Source organism: Panthera tigris, chromosome D3 (genome assembly GCF_018350195.1).
Source record: "Panthera tigris isolate Pti1 chromosome D3, P.tigris_Pti1_mat1.1, whole genome shotgun sequence".
Lineage (NCBI taxonomy): Eukaryota > Metazoa > Chordata > Mammalia > Carnivora > Felidae > Panthera > Panthera tigris.
The window spans coordinates 54013274-54027296 of record NC_056671.1 but is presented as its reverse complement, the minus strand read 5'-3'; the positions used below and the strand labels follow the sequence as shown (position 1 = coordinate 54027296).

Below are 14023 nucleotides of genomic sequence, written 5' to 3'. Positions count from 1 at the left end.
TTAATGTGAACCACTAGTGCTCACTTTCCAATATTGAGTTTATGTGATCTACACCAAAAACACTCTTCTTTGTAAATCCTCATCATACGGACCACACCCATTCCCTTCCTCCTGCCCTCAGTAATTTGGGACAAGGGGGCCATCATCTAAAAGGCTTCAAACTATTTGACAATCATATTTGCTACCCTATTGTCATACTGTCCAAAGTAATTAGTTGCGGCTCCCTTGATTTTCATCAAAGGTCTTATTTTCACAGCTTGAAATAATATGTGGTGCTCTGCTACTTTAATTCATTTAAAGAGCTTACTAATTTTTTAGTGAGACTTTTTAGGTGTAGAATGAAAAATGCAATTTCTCACTCCCCGCCCCCCCCCCCCCCGAAAGATAAGATCAGGAAACCATTGCATTGGCTCATAGGAAGGGGTAAACATCAAGGCACACACATGTTTCATCAACCTGTCCCTGAAAACACGACACTTTATAAAGCAGAAAAAAAAACCCCACAAAACTATTGGAAGAGATTGCAACTTTTATTCCCAAAGATATTTTTATTTTCCAAAAGGAGAAAATCAAACTACATTTAATTTCTAACTAACATGCCAGGAAGTATCCAAAATTGAATAGTTGATATGGTAAAACACAGTCATAATTTAGGAACAAATTAGTGAAAATATTCTAATTAAAATAAAAATAAGGCTTTGAAAGTCAGTTTTGCTTAAATAGATAATAGAAGTCTTATTTTAAGCTGGTTGTTAGTGTGTCCCCAGAGCTCAGAACTAAAACCGTAAATCAACAAGGATTTATTGAAAACCTTTGACCTTGGCACAATTAAATCTATGATAGCTCCTAAAGAAGTATGTCACAGTTTTTGAGGAACTTACAAACCTTCTTTGTGTAAAACATAAGTATTGCTTATAGGGTGACATCTCTTCTAAAAGTCATCTAAGGCACCTCTTCCTCTCTCTCTTCCCTTTCTTCCTTCAACCCCTCTCTCCTCCACATCTTCTGGGACTCACATTTTTCACATCCACCAAAGAAGTAAATTTCACCATCTCCTTTAGTTAGCATCCATTCATTCATGCTGCTAACATTTATTGATTAACCAGCATTTCTAATTAATGTATTAGGTATAAAAGCTATGGCAATGCCTGGGTACTATGTATTGGGCATAAAGCTATAAAGATGACAGTCTGGCCTCAAGTTGCTCACAGATCCTTTAGTGGTAGCAAACAAAAGACAGGCAATTTTAATATACTGTGTCATGACTTGTCAAGTGTACAATAAAGGCATGTGTTTAGCACCATCGTTGCAAGGTACGGGAAGTAACAAAGCAATGCTCACTGTCAGGAAAACTCTTACCTGAGCTATAATTTTGAACTGTAAGACAGAAAACAGCCTCTCTTGGTTCCTGCACAACTTCCAAAACCTAATACACATGTACTTTTTTCAGAAAAAAAAAATATATAAATATAAATAACTCACTCCAATAATTTTGTTTCCTATGGGACTATGGGATCCTGGCTCAGGGTGTGCAGAACAAGTTGGGGATGAGGAAGAAAGTGTTGGTAACCTTTGGGTTAATTCAGAGCATCGACCCACTCACCACTGAACTCAGACCATGTAGACTTCTTACGGGGCTTAATTTTCCAGATTAGTTGTCCACAGTGATCAAGTGTTCCCCAAATTCACAAACTACTGTTGGTAGTTTACAGAAATAGAACAGTCCAAATATGACATAAAAAAAAGTAATAGAGCCTTTTCTGTGGATTATTTATTCAATAGTATCTATCAAACACCTGCTTCATCCAAGATGTTTTATTATGTATCTGTCTCTGTCACCAGGGAGTCATTGGCCAAGTTGCTAAGTCTTCACAGAGGGTAGGATTAAACTAATAAGTTTTTAAATTATTTATGTTTCCCAATTACATTTATGATAAAGTTGAAGAAATTGTTTTTAAAAATTCCTATATGATCCTATGGCAAGGAAGGAATACTCATTCAATATTATTAAAGTGGGGCATCTTTCTTTTATGTTGTGTTTGTTTTCAACAGCATGTAATTGCTATTTGAATTTGCTTCAAGGAATAAATATTTTACAAATATATATTCTAGCAACATCATCCTTCCAGAATATCATTTATTTTGCCAGTCTAGATAGCTCCATAGAAAAGAACACATCAAAAACACAAATCACATAATTATAAGTAACATAAATTCTGATATCATGAAATGGAAAACTCAACAGAAAAAATAATATATGAAAAACATTTTAAATTTATGAAAAGATGTTCAACCTCTAGCATAATGAAATATGTACATATTTACATTTTAACTTGGTATCAATTGTTCACCTACCATATTGGCAAAGATACAAATGTAAAAAGGGGTACAGTGTAACAATATCCAACAAAATCTAAAATGCAGCCATAGTTTGGCCCAGAAATTTCCATGGAAGAAAATCAATCCTACAGATGAACTCCTGTGTATGCATGCTGTGTACCTACAAGGACATAGCAGGGCACCATTGGAGCAAAACCCTTCAATACATGTCCCTTCTCTCCATCCCTAGCACTGCTTCCCAATCAGGTGTCTGTCATCTCTCACCCCGATGACAGACAGGGTGCCCTACCCAGTCTCCCTCTTTCCCCTCTTTCACTCCCATATCTACAAGAGCCAGAGTAATGTTTATAAACATACACCAGATTATGTCATTCAGCTGCTTAAACCGCCCCCACCCCCCAATGCCTTTCCATCATGCTAAGAATGAAATCCACACCACTTACCTTGGCCTATGAAGACCTATCTACCCAGCCTCTGCCTGCCTCCTGACTCCATCCCATAACCTCAGAGTTCCAGACACAGAGGCTTCCGTGGGCCTCTCAGGCACATCCAGCTCATTTGTGCTTCGGGGTCTCTGCATGGACTCCTGGCCCTTGTTTTAGAGTGGCACTTCCCTGTCACCCTTCATACTCTATCTTAAATGCCATTCCCCAGCCACCCCGGGTGGAACAATAACCAGGCACTCCTTCTGTAACACATCATCCCATTTTCTTTCTCCTGATGTTATCTATTTTCATTTGGCCGTGTTCCTGTTCATTATGTATTTGTTTACATACTTCTTTCCCCTGTAATGTAAGCTCTATGCGAGCTTAGTTCCCTGCTGCATTATCAGCAACCAGAAAAGTGTCTGCACATAATGAGTGTTGAATAAATGCTTGGTGAATGAATTAAGAATGGAATACATTATAGGATCCCCATCAAACAGAACACTGTGCGGCCATTAAAAAAAAAAAGAATCCAGTGGTGGACAACCCAAGTATTCTCTTCAGAGGAGGCCTGCATCCTTGCACCTGGCCTGCCCTTGGTCTCCCACCGAGACCTCATCTTGGTCTGATCTGTTAAGAGATCCACACTACTCTGTTTTCTCACATATATGTCAAAGCAATATCTATCTCTTCCAGTACAAAGTAGGTATCATTCTCAACCACAGATTTTCATGAACATCCAAAGAAGAGATACCATAAGGCTAAACCAAGTTTATAAGATTGCTAAATAAATAGTTACTGAATGCCTCTCTGATCTGGTCTTGTGTTCTGGAATCATTCCACGCCCATGCCTCAAGGCCTTTGTGTTTGTTATTCCTGCACCTTTACCCTGCACGGTTTCCTGGCTCTCCTCAGGCAGTTTGAGATGAGTCAAAAGTCTCCTCACAAAGGCCTTCCTTAACCACTATCACCATCCCCCCACCCTGTCACTCTCTCTCTTCTGACCCTGCGTTACTTGTCTTCATTGCACCTATCATTTGAAACAAAAGTGTCTGTTTATTTGTGTACTTGTTCACTACGTGCTTCCCCTGACTAGCATGTTCCTTGATGCTGTTTTCCGCTACGACCACCCCAGCAGGTAGGACATTGCCTGGCATAGAGTAGCAGCTGGACAAATATTTGATTGGCAGAGAAAGAGTAAGTGAATGCATTCTTGAGTGCAAAAAGAAGGGTACTAAACAGTATGTCCATTGTATTAAAGGAAATGACTCCTATCTATATAAACTCTCTGAAAGGAAAATCCAAGAACATAGTAATGGTGATAGTCTCTCTGGGTAGGAACTGAAAACCGGAAGCACAGGCATAGGAGGAAAACTTACTGGTCCTGCATATCTTTACTTTTTATAAGATTGTATTTTTACCATAGGCATTAATTTTTTTTTTACCTAAGAAGTATGTCATAGTTGACAGTTTTGCAAGTTTATATTTTTGAGGCCAACAGAAAACCAAGGCCCCCATAAATGTTACAGCAAAATGATAAGCATTCAGTAACTATTTATTTAGCAATCCTTTAAACTTGGCTTAGCCATATGCAATCTCTTCTTTGGATGTTCATGACCATCTGTGGTTGAGAATGATACCTATACTTTCTGCTGGAAGAGATATATATTGCTTTGACATATATGTGAGAAAACAGAGTAGTGTGGATCTCTTAACAGAATAAGACCTTCATAAATACAAGCCCCCTACATGTTTTGCATGTCAGGAAAAGGGCCTGTGTGCCCAAGATACTTTGAATCTGCTTACAGGGTTAAACTATGACCTCATTGTTTTTTAAAAAAATAAAAGCTCTCTGCCAGTAGACTCTACCAATCCTTAACTGGCTAACTTGTTCAGTGTTTTCCTGGCTTTATCAAACAACGATATCTTATTTTAAGAAAACCAACTATTTGAATATCTGGATTTATAAAAAGAAAATTTTGTAGGAGTATCCACTTGCTCTAATTAAGGGTTCCTTCCAATATGAAAATAATAAACTTTTAAGACATGATTCAATGCAAAAAATTATGCAGAAATTTCAGGAACACCATCATTGAACACGCAGGTACTCAGTAATTACTTGCTGGTTGGATGAACATACCTATTGAAAATCAGTAGAGTGAAATGGACAAGAACGTGGGTTAGGATCCAGTTATCCCTGTGTTTGGATTCTCTCTGTGCTGTTCATTAGCTGAGTATGACCTTCAACAAGTGACTTAACCTCTCAAGGCCTCAGTATTTTTCATAAAGTGAATGAGTAATACCTCCCTTGGAGTTAGTTTTATTAAATCAAAGATATCAGTAAATAAAATATTGGTACATTTTATCAGGCATTATATTTTATCATGCATTATAATATCAGATATTATTTCATTTACCTAATTTCTGCTTGCCTGAGTGGACACAAGGGAATGGCAAAAACAAAACACAAGTGTTATATTTTCGGAGATACAATATAGGTAACTATACATGAATATCATGACATATTTCATTTCTTTATCTATATCTATAGCACCTGAACCATGCCTGGCACATGGTAAATGTTTGGTAAATGGTGGTTAGTATTATGAAAAGTAACACGAAATACTCTGAGGGTTTGACTCTCCATTTTCATATCCACGAAGACCAACTCTGTACATAACACTCCAGGACATTTTATTGCACTGGTACAGGGAAGGGTAAAAGAATCTGTGTAACTGAGATTTTTTTTTTATGGCCTTAAAATTATGGGGAAACAATTAACAGGTACATAAGTAAATTGTGACAGCTTGTAACAATTGCTAACATCTACTGTGTGGGTGATGATTAATCATTCTGCAGAGTAAATACTGTGACTTAATATCCTCTCCAAGTTAATTTTATAGTACTACCTGCTTCCTACTTTCTTAATTAAAAATACTAAATGTAAATGTTTTATTTAACTCCCCAGACTAGAATAGAGTATCACGTGTTTGGAGCGGGAAAGGAGAAAATGATACAAATTGCTTCCAATTTAGAGACTAAATGAACGTGTCCCTTCAGGTGACCAAAGGTTTCTTCTTTTTCAGTTTTCTGACTTTTTTTCCTTCCTTTTCCTTCTGGCATTTCGAGTTTGTTTAATAAAGTTTAGAATTCTCACAAAGGGCCTTATAAACACGTGTTATGAGATTTTAAATTTGATTTGAAAGTGCCTCTCTCCTACTCCCTCCGAGTAAAGTGACCTTTTTAAATGGAGGGAAGTGGGTTTAGATGACAGTCATGATAAATGCGGTCATGTTCACTCAATAAAATAAGGCCCAGTGCATTTGAGGATAAATCAGTGAAATGTACAGCCCCACCTGTCTGTCTCCATCATTCATTTCCACTGTCACTTTCACAGTGGCTGATGGATCACAGTTGCTGTAAAATTAGACAGCCTTTAATCTCATTTCATCCTGATTAGCTTCTCTTTACCCTTTCCCTCTAACTCACTGACTGACACGCTAAAAACTCGCACTGGGCTGTATATGAACATGAGTACAAACTTCTCCTCCAATTCCTGCTTGTGAGGGCGAGGCTGGTGTCCACCTCTCGAGAAATCTGGAAAGGGTCATGCATGTATCCCTTGTTATTTAAAAAGTAATCAAATACGTGCAGTACCAGCGCCATTTTAAACAGATGTTTGCTCATGCTTACTGCCCTATTTATTTTGCTTTCCTTCAGGTTTAATCCGAAGTCAAATGAGGTCTTTTACAAAACTCAAACATTGATTTAATATAGATTTTTTCTAATAAATTTGGAACGTTTCACATTCAGAATAATTTCAAAGAGTTATTTGTGTGTATTTATAGCCTCGATTCACGGTAATAATTTAGAAAAGACAATAATTCAGGAACGAGAGTACTAAAATACGCAGCCAAGAAATACAGCATACAAGGTTTAAAAACAAGAGTAAAAAATGAGGATGCCTTCAACAGCCTTTATATTAGGACTGCAAAGACCTTCTCTCTTATTTTGAAGGTTCCAATAGTTAGTTTAGTGCAATAGTTTCATTTGTTTGCATAAAGCATAACAATAGGGGTAATCAAATGAGAAAGAGGCTTAAGAATAAATCATGTATTATTTCCTTCACTTAATTTCTGCTTGCCTGCATGGGAGCAAATAAATGGCAAGAACAAAACACAAGTGTTGTTATATTTTCAGAGATTGTGCTTCATTATCAAGCAGGACTTCTGGTTAAACAGATGATAATGCAGTTTTTCATTTTTATAAGATTTGGGGCTTGAACTGACCAAAAATTTAAATATTGAAAGAGTGGCAGTCATAAAGTCATTGGTTATAGTCAATGGCCCTATTCCTATCCTCAGGTCCCATGTGAATAGACACATGCAGATGATAACCCATGCTGTGAGTTTACACTGCCCAGCTGACATGATGGTGAACTGGAGTGGCACCAGACTGTTCACAATATACACAATATACATCATATATGAGCAGCATAGTTTGGTATTTGCTATTCTGGAACCAGCATCATAATCCAAACAATGATGTTTAGTTTAAAAAAAAAAAAAAAAAAAAGGTGTTCAAAATGTATTTGATTTTAGTTGGTCAGTGAACTCAACATATATTCTGCCCCAGTAGATTCTGAGAAACTGTATGGTATCTCTGCAGAGCTATGTGGTTAAAAGCATTTTCCAAAGAGATAACTGAGGGTTGAGGGGCAAAAGGGCATCCCCAAGATGACTCCCTACGTCAATGACCTAATTAATAGACCGCACAAATCCATAGCACATCCAATTTCTACATTGTCCCAGAAATCAGGGGTTTCCATACCAAGGCCTCTAGCATTAGAAATATAAGTTTAAAAACAATGAATACGCACAGTAAAAAATAAATAACTCATAAAATAGCCCAAACACCTAAACTCCTTTAGTAAGAAGCTTAAATGATCTGATTCACTCTTTCCGAAGCTGTGTTATAGATTTCGAAGCTGTGCCTGTCCCTTGTTAATTTTATTTACATATGTTAGCCAGCATAAGTGCATTCTGAGAAAAAGAAAAGATGATAAACAAAATGAAATGAGAGACATATATCATCCCAAATAAGTTGGGTCTAGGATAGGCTCTGTCTCTTTCGGCATTGGCAAAAGAGCACAGAGGAAGAGCTGGCCCTGACTCATATTGATTTCCCACTGCACTGGTTTCTTAAGTGCTCTGTTGATCCGTGTCAAGCAATAAGTTCTCTGCCTGAACATGCACATCACCTCCCCATTTGTCCTCACCTAGATTTAAGGTGCCCATATGATGAGCCGAACAAGGACATCATTTTTCCTACTGGGTGTCACTGGGTCCAAACCACTGCATGTGATGTGATAACTAATTCTGCTCGAGTTTACATTTGCCATATGATATTACAATAGCAGCCACCAACACTGCACAGCACATGGGGTGACAGGGCTGTCCTATTCATACTGTGTGTGTCTCCCAAAAGAAAATGTAAATGAGAACAAACACAGAGCGACCGGGGCTTTGGTGGGTTTCTGAATAACACCCCCCTCCTGACACCAACCACATTGGGGCAGGGCGAAGGGCGAGACCAGGGGAACGGATGGATATTTGTGATGTTCCTGACAGTTTTTATCTTCGTTACAGAAGAGCTCCTAAGCAGATAGATAGAAAATGTGTGATTGTGCTGCTAATGACATTGTACAGGAAATTAAGCGTATACATTTGGAGAAGGCATTAAATCAGCAGGACCTTAATTTAAAAACTTAAAACTGTATGGAAATTCAGCTTGCTCATTGCTGTGGAATAGAAAGCTACCAAGCACCCTGAGTCTGTTTATGGAAAGATTGCCAGCAAACCAAGTTTGGGCAGAGCATCTTAACGGCTCCAAGCGCGTGCAGGGTTATTTCTTCCAAGAAGTAACCCCCAGCCCTGACCATTTGGGACTATCAGTCATTGCTTTAGAATGCGATCCCCATCATCGGGCAGGTGAGGACAACTTAAGACTCGAAAGCCGCAAGACAGGTTGTTCTTGACTAATTTGTGGAATAACATTATGTAAAATTAATCAAAAGGGGCTGGGTTTGAAATTGCTGTGAACACACGGCTGAACCACTGGAGACCGGCGGGTGTCCCGCTCTGTGGCTGCTGCTGTCTTCTTCCTTCCGACTTACTCTCACATTTGACACCCTTTGGTGGAAGCAAATAACTAGTGAGCCAAGGTCTCAAGTCCTAAGGTGGAGAATTTCATGCGTCTTTTCTTTTCTCCCCCCTCCATTCCAGTTATGCCGTACAACAGCGCCCACCACTGCGTTGTGGAGGTAGAAAACTTCTTGTTTGTGCTGGGTGGAGAGGACCAATGGAACCCCAATGGTAACTATTGAACTGCTCAATAGTAGGTGCGCAACGAGCATGTGCGTCGTGGAAGGCACTGGTGGCAGCCTGTTTTGTGATTACTGTGGGAAATGCACTTCTGTGCGCAGGGACACACGAAGCAGTCGGTAAATTGGGCTGACGATTGGAGGGAGGGTCAACCGTTGAGCTGGCAGAGGACGCGCGCAGTGGAGCATTCGCTCATGGACCGTCTGGGGATTTGGCTTTGCAGTGACGCCCCGGCCCCTCTCCTTATCCGTCCCCTGAGGAACGTCACAAACATAAGCACAGACTCCCCAGAGGCAGGTAGCAAGCTGCAGCTATTAAGAATTCTCACCACCTTCTCCACCACTTTCCTCCCGTTTTGTCAGTGTAATAACGCAGTTTCAGTAGATAAGCGTCATGTGCAGTCCGAACTGAAGTGAACTTCACAGCTCAAGGTCTCTTGCAGCATTTCTTACTTGAGACCCATTCTAGTTGGGGCTCCTGTCGAAGACTATCCACCATCCTCCCTGTGGATGTGGTTACTTGATAAATTCCTCGCAAAGAGAAATTGAACACGTTTAGCACCGCTCCCAAGCCAGCCCAGGGAGAACACCGTGCCTTGCCGAATACACAAAATTATCAAGATATTTTTGGAACTCCTGCACGTGAAGGAGGGGTTGCAGTTGTAGCCTTCTGTGTAACAGAGATTATTATGACTGAGAAACCGTAAAACAGCTTGCAGGTACACATTTTTACTTTAAAACCCCAGAACATCCAAGTGAAATTACGTATACTGCATATATTTTATTGTGAATGCTCTCTTTCAGCATCTGCACCAAGGCAAATTATAGAAAATTGTTACATCTGTTCACTCTAGAAAATCTTAAAGGAAAACAACCCGGCCACCCTCCAAGAACATTTCTTTGAAGAGAGCAGGACGTTCTTTCCCAAAACCTGCAGCTTTGTTGGTTCCTATCCAAAGAGGACAGTTCCTGGGCTTTGTGAGACACAGGTTTAGAACAGGAGCAAAAATGATATTTAATATCTCTCCTCTAACTTACCTTTGCAATGACAGGCTTGACGTGTTCCCCGCCCCGAAAACACCACTGGCATATATACAATCCACTGTAACTCCCCATTACTATTTCACCTGTTCTCCCTCCAACGTAATTTGAACTGAATAGAGTCTTTGTAAGTCAACAGTGCACAGCCATCAGGTTTATCTAAGCAAAGTATCTACAGAACATTCTTTTTGAAGGCCAGATTAAAATGAACACATGACAAGAGAAGGCTGCAAAGTCCTCTTTCTGGTGACACTGTTCTCTTAGCCCATCTCCCTTCCCAGTTCCTGTAGGTCTCTTTTAAAATGCCAGTCTTGGGTGCCTGTGTGGCTCAGTGGGTTAAGCATCTGATTTTGGCTCAGGTCACGATCTCACGGTTCGTGAGTTCGAGTCCCACATCGAAGCCCTGCTTCAGGTGAACACGAGCCCCACTTTGGGGGAGCCCCACTTCTCTCTCCTTCTCTGCCCCTCGCACACTTGCTCCCTCTCTCTCTCTCTCTGTCTCTCAAAAAATAAAAATAAAGTAAAATAAAATAATGAAATGAAATGAAATGAAATGAAATGAAATTAAAAGGTACCAGTCTTGGTGCAACCATTTAGTTTTCACAAAACACTATGAACTTCCCATTCCTCTAAGACAGACTTTTTCAGCAACACAGAAAACCTGCTCCCCGGGTTATGCTCTCTCCTCCTCAAAATAACCTATAACTGCTTACTGTTCAACTTTCTATCAAACACAGCTGAGAGGTTGGGTGGGGCGATAAGGAATAGCATCATGGACATATTCCTTCCTCTAGGCTGGAGAGTCCAGGTGTTATCTCTGAACTAATTCAGAGTCCCACAAAACTGTGCCATTGGACTTCAGTGACTTGCCTCCCCCCATGCCTGAGATGAACAGGAATTCATTTTAAAGGCCTCAGTGAATATGCTGTGACAAAATACTGTAGAAAACACAGCATTGCATTTACTGCAGGGACATCTGTCACTCACCACTCGGCGTGTCCCATGTGGAGACCCATGTGACAAAATCTTGCCAGACCACAACACTGAGTCACTGTGTGCTTTTGAAAATTACCACTAATGCATTTGTATGGTTTACCGCGTCCCTCCTTTTTTGCTTTAGCCACTAGGAGACTCAGAATTGAATTTTAGTAAAACTTTCATTACTGCATTTTAATTTTATGTTTACTCTCAATATGGGCCTAGCAGCTAACTCTGTGTCTGTAAGACCCCCTTTTAGAGCTGTGGGAGTCCTACCTGCAAAGTTGAGTCATTCTGTCCCTGCCATGTGTGGCATGTGAAGTCACTTGTATAGAGCTGGGCAAATGCTGATGAACCACTGATTTGGCTCCCCTAAACAGAGAATTGGTCACATCAGGAGGCAAGCGGGCAAGTCTTCCTGTCAATCATTCAGTCATTGGCGGGGGCCTTCCCCCCACGTCAGGGAGGAGGGCAGGCAGGGACACGGCCTGTACAGCTGAGAGCGGTTCTCCAGAGAGGGAACGGCGGTGACAATGAGCAACCTGGACAACAACCGTCTGGTCAACCATAGCCAACTCTTTCTTCTTTTTCTTTTTTTTCTTTTTAAACCATTAGCAGTAGTATTTGTTGAGTACTAATTATTTCCCAGAAATTTGCTAAGCACTCACCTGCACCATTTTACCGAGTCTCACAACCATCCCAAGAGGTCTGTCCCATGATTCTTCTAGTTTTACTATGAGGAGTCTAAGCCTGAAGAGGGGAAATAACTGGCCAGCACGTACAGTTTGAACGAAGATGGGCTGATTCCAGTGTAGGTCTGTCTGACTCCAGAGCCATATTTCACGACAATTCCCCCTCACACAAACATACGGATTTTGTTTAATATTAAATAACAATCACGTTTTTGCCTTTGATATTTTGAAATAAAGTCAGTGTTGTATTGCAGTGGAAAGGGCCCTTATTCTCAAAGAATCTTCATCACTTCTGATTTAGAGAACCACGAAGGGGCTCAATCATCTCAAAAAAATGGGATTTTCATACTATAATACATTTTGCAATTAAAAAGTAAGCAGTTAATACCAAAATTTATAAAGAATATCAATCTGATGATAATATATAACATGCTTTAATTTCATTGCTACCAGGGAGGAAAAATTAAAAATCCATGAATTCAAATATTCTGGATATGTCAGTTCCAAAGATGAAATCTTAAGTTAAACTTTAGTTCTTACAAAAATGGTGCCTGAGATGCATGTCTTTGAATGAAATTCAAAATTGTTAAATTTAACACATGCTCATAAAACATGTATGTACTCATAAAATACAAATATAATTTCATTTATCTATTGTCTTAATTACAAGACAATTTGAAATCATAAAACATATTAGTTACTAGAAGTTTAAGCAGGATACATACGTTTTTAAGTTTACTTATTCTGAGAGGGGTGGGTAGGGGCAGAGAGGTGAAGAGAGAGAGAATCCCAAGCAGGCTCTACACTATCAGTGCAGAGCTCAAAATCATGAACCGTGATATCATGACTTGAGCCGAAATCAAGAGTCTGACACTTAACTGACTGAGCCACCCAGGTGCTCCCATTTTTTTTTCTACTCAGCTAGAGATATTAACTCCTATTAACTCCCTTCACATCATTAGTGATAGGAATGCATTATAATATTTTTTTTTTTTTTTAATTTTTTTTTTTTTAACGTTTATTTATTTTTGAGACAGAGAGAGACAGAGCATGAACGGGGGAGGGGCAGAGAGAGAGGGAGACACAGAATTGGAAACAGGCTCCAGGCTCTGAGCCATCTGCCCAGAGCCTGACGCGGGGCTCGAACTCACGGACCGCGAGATCGTGACCTGAGCCGAAGTCGGACGCTTAACCGACTGAGCCACCCATGCGCCCCTAATATTTTAATACATATGCATCTATCCTCTCACTGCCCCAGCTTACAGAAAACCAATTTACATTTGTCACTTACTGATGATTGGCTCCCAAAAACACTGCCTGTAGGGAACTTCCTTCCCTCCCCCCTCCTTCTTTTTCCCCCATGTCTGAAAACTGCCACCCATGCTCCATTTTACCTATCACCTAAGGGGTAGTCAACAAACCTGTCTGGTGACAGGGCATCACCACAAAAAAGAGAAGAATTGGGGGAAGAATTAGGAAAAAGTAGAAAAGATGAGAAGGAACTAAAGGAGTGAAGTAACCAAAAATTCTTAAGCTGCTGGTAGAGTCCAATAGAAGCCATAAGAAGGAACAAGTAATTTCTTTTGAGCTCACCTTCCTCACTCTACCACATTCATTTCTTCTGAGGTTCATTACCCCTCACCACATCCTTTGCCATCTCCAGAATGCCTTCCTTTTTTTTCTGTCCCCAGTCCTCCATCCTTACCTCTCCTTCACACCAATGACTCTGCCCCTGGAAATTCTTCATCCACATCCACATCCATATCACACCAGTCCTTGCTTAGCCTTTTCTCTGAGTGAAGGCCACTACCAATACAACCAAAGCACAATTGCTAATTTCTGCCACCACTGCTCAGCATGTGAAGGCACTCTGCCCCATTGCTAAAAGGAGGCAGATGTCTTCCTCTAAGTGGAAATTCTAAACCAAACTTCAAAAAGAAACATTCTTATATATGGGGGGTATGCTCTACATTCCTATTAACAGCATTTATCTTCAGATTCTTTTGGAACCTTGAAACCTACTAAGAATATTTTTTTCTAGAATAAAGTGATTACAAATTCTGCAAAAACTCCCTTAGAAACCAACTCTAGACGTAATTCTTCCTTGAGCTGGAGCCTCTCTTTGTGGAATCCAAATTTTGGGGGTCATTCTCACTCCTGGAACT

The 14023-nt window shown here is 40.0% G+C and overlaps 1 protein-coding gene across 1 annotated transcript in view; it reads left to right on the top strand.

Moving 5' to 3' along the window:
• KLHL14 (kelch like family member 14) overlaps positions 1-14023 on the top strand; it is a 102395-nt gene that overhangs the window by 67749 nt on the left and 20623 nt on the right. The window contains exon 3 of the mRNA XM_042961966.1: positions 9050-9139. Within this exon, the coding sequence (XP_042817900.1) occupies positions 9050-9139 (90 nt within the window). The remainder of the gene's footprint in view (positions 1-9049; positions 9140-14023) is intronic.